The sequence below is a fragment of the Haliaeetus leucocephalus genome, unplaced genomic scaffold (assembly GCF_000737465.1).
Source record: "Haliaeetus leucocephalus isolate CR32 unplaced genomic scaffold, Haliaeetus_leucocephalus-4.0 Scaffold566, whole genome shotgun sequence".
In the NCBI taxonomy this organism is placed as follows: domain Eukaryota; kingdom Metazoa; phylum Chordata; class Aves; order Accipitriformes; family Accipitridae; genus Haliaeetus; species Haliaeetus leucocephalus.
In genome coordinates, this window is record NW_010973002.1 from 1036324 (window position 1) to 1037917 (window position 1594).

Here is a 1594-nt window from a genome sequence, read left to right on the forward strand (position 1 = left end):
GTGGGTGTGGGGGGGGGGGGGCGGACGGGACACGGTTGTGTTGGGGTGGCACTTCTTTTTAATAGTCCCATATTAAGACGTTTACTTCCAATGTTTGCTAACGACTCCTCTCCTCTCCCCTCCTCCCGAGTTTACGTTTGCTGGACTGTGAGTCGCATTTCTTTTTCGGAAAGTTAAACTTTTAGCAAGACCATTCTGATGCTGCTTTGCATTCGAAGGCAATAAATTCCAGAGCAAATGGCAAAGGCTATTCTATGATCTTTAGCTGATGTCTATAATTATAGTTAAATTACAGACCCTCTGTAGTCACAGCCATGGCAATAGAACGTGTTTGTGTCAACACACCCGCATATGCGTGCACACACACACACGCACACACACACGCGTGCAGCTCCCCGGATCGCACGTGTGTGTGTGTGTGAGCGTGTGTGTGAGCGTGTGTGAGCGTGTGTGCGCGCGTGTGTGTGTGCGTGTGTGCGCGCAGAGGCTCTCAGCACGCCGAGGGCAGACACTGCTCAGAGATTCACACGGGTGCTACCTACTCCACTTTCCCTAGGTCCACCTTAAAGCCTCTTCGTACCCCAGTTACCCCACCACCATAAGCACGCTGCACATCCGCATTTACAGCTGGTCAGGCAGGAGAAAAGGAAAAGAGGGACACACACACACACACACACACACACACAAAAAGCCTCCAGGAAACCAGAGCAGGCTCCCCCCCCGCCCCCCCTCCCCCCCCCCCCCATCCCTTGATTGTGCCTGCAAAAAGAGGCAGAATATACTAACCGCTCTTTCTGGTCTGAAATCACTGGGCCCTGTCCAATGCGATCGTTTTGTCTTTACTTCTACAGGTACAGTATATGGAACTCATGGGAGACGAGGGAGGCAAACTTACACCAGATACCAAACGCTAGAGTTAGAGAAGGAATTTCATTTTAACAGATACTTAACCCGAAGACGACGTATTGAGATTGCAAACGCTCTCTGCCTTACTGAACGCCAGATTAAAATATGGTTTCAAAACAGGCGGATGAAATGGAAAAAGGAAAACAAATTCATAAATTCCACACAGCCCAGCAGCGAAGAAACAGAGGAAAAGTCAGGGGAGTAGAACCACGTTTAATAAACGCTACCAGGCCTTTCCTTAGCGCTTACTATTACTATTATTATTTACCTTGTGTTCCTTCTGCTACAAAAATCCTATAGGTTTGTCACAGTCTATTAATTCCCCAAAGGCTTGGTTAAAAGATGTACATTTGCAATCATCTGTGGCTTGCTTTAATATATGTGGAAGTCCTAGCTTTCGAGCTACAGGCATGTATGTATATAACCACCTTTCCAAAGCATAGATGGCGTTGCTTAAAGTGTTAGAGAAATGGCCCAGATTTTTAAATATTTGAGGTGAGCATCTGTGTGTGGGTGAGTGTCCCTGGCGTGCCTGTGTGAGAAGAGATAAGCGAGTGATTTTTTTTTTTTTTTTTTAATTAGGAAGGTTCATATTGTAGAAATACGAGAGATTTTAGAAAATCCTGGGTTTATAGTTTTTTGCTAACTCCCGCTACGTCGGGCCGTGTCATTATGCTGTGTTTGGGAG

The 1594-nt window shown here is 46.5% G+C and overlaps 1 protein-coding gene across 1 annotated transcript in view; it reads left to right on the forward strand.

Annotated features, from left to right (window-relative positions):
* The window catches only part of HOXA6 (homeobox A6), a 2308-nt gene extending 1163 nt beyond the window's left edge, over positions 1-1145 (forward strand). The window contains exon 2 of the mRNA XM_010577563.1: positions 852-1145. Within this exon, the coding sequence (XP_010575865.1) occupies positions 852-1111 (260 nt within the window). The 3' untranslated portion in view covers positions 1112-1145. The remainder of the gene's footprint in view (positions 1-851) is intronic.
* Positions 1146-1594: the final 449 nt, after the last annotated feature.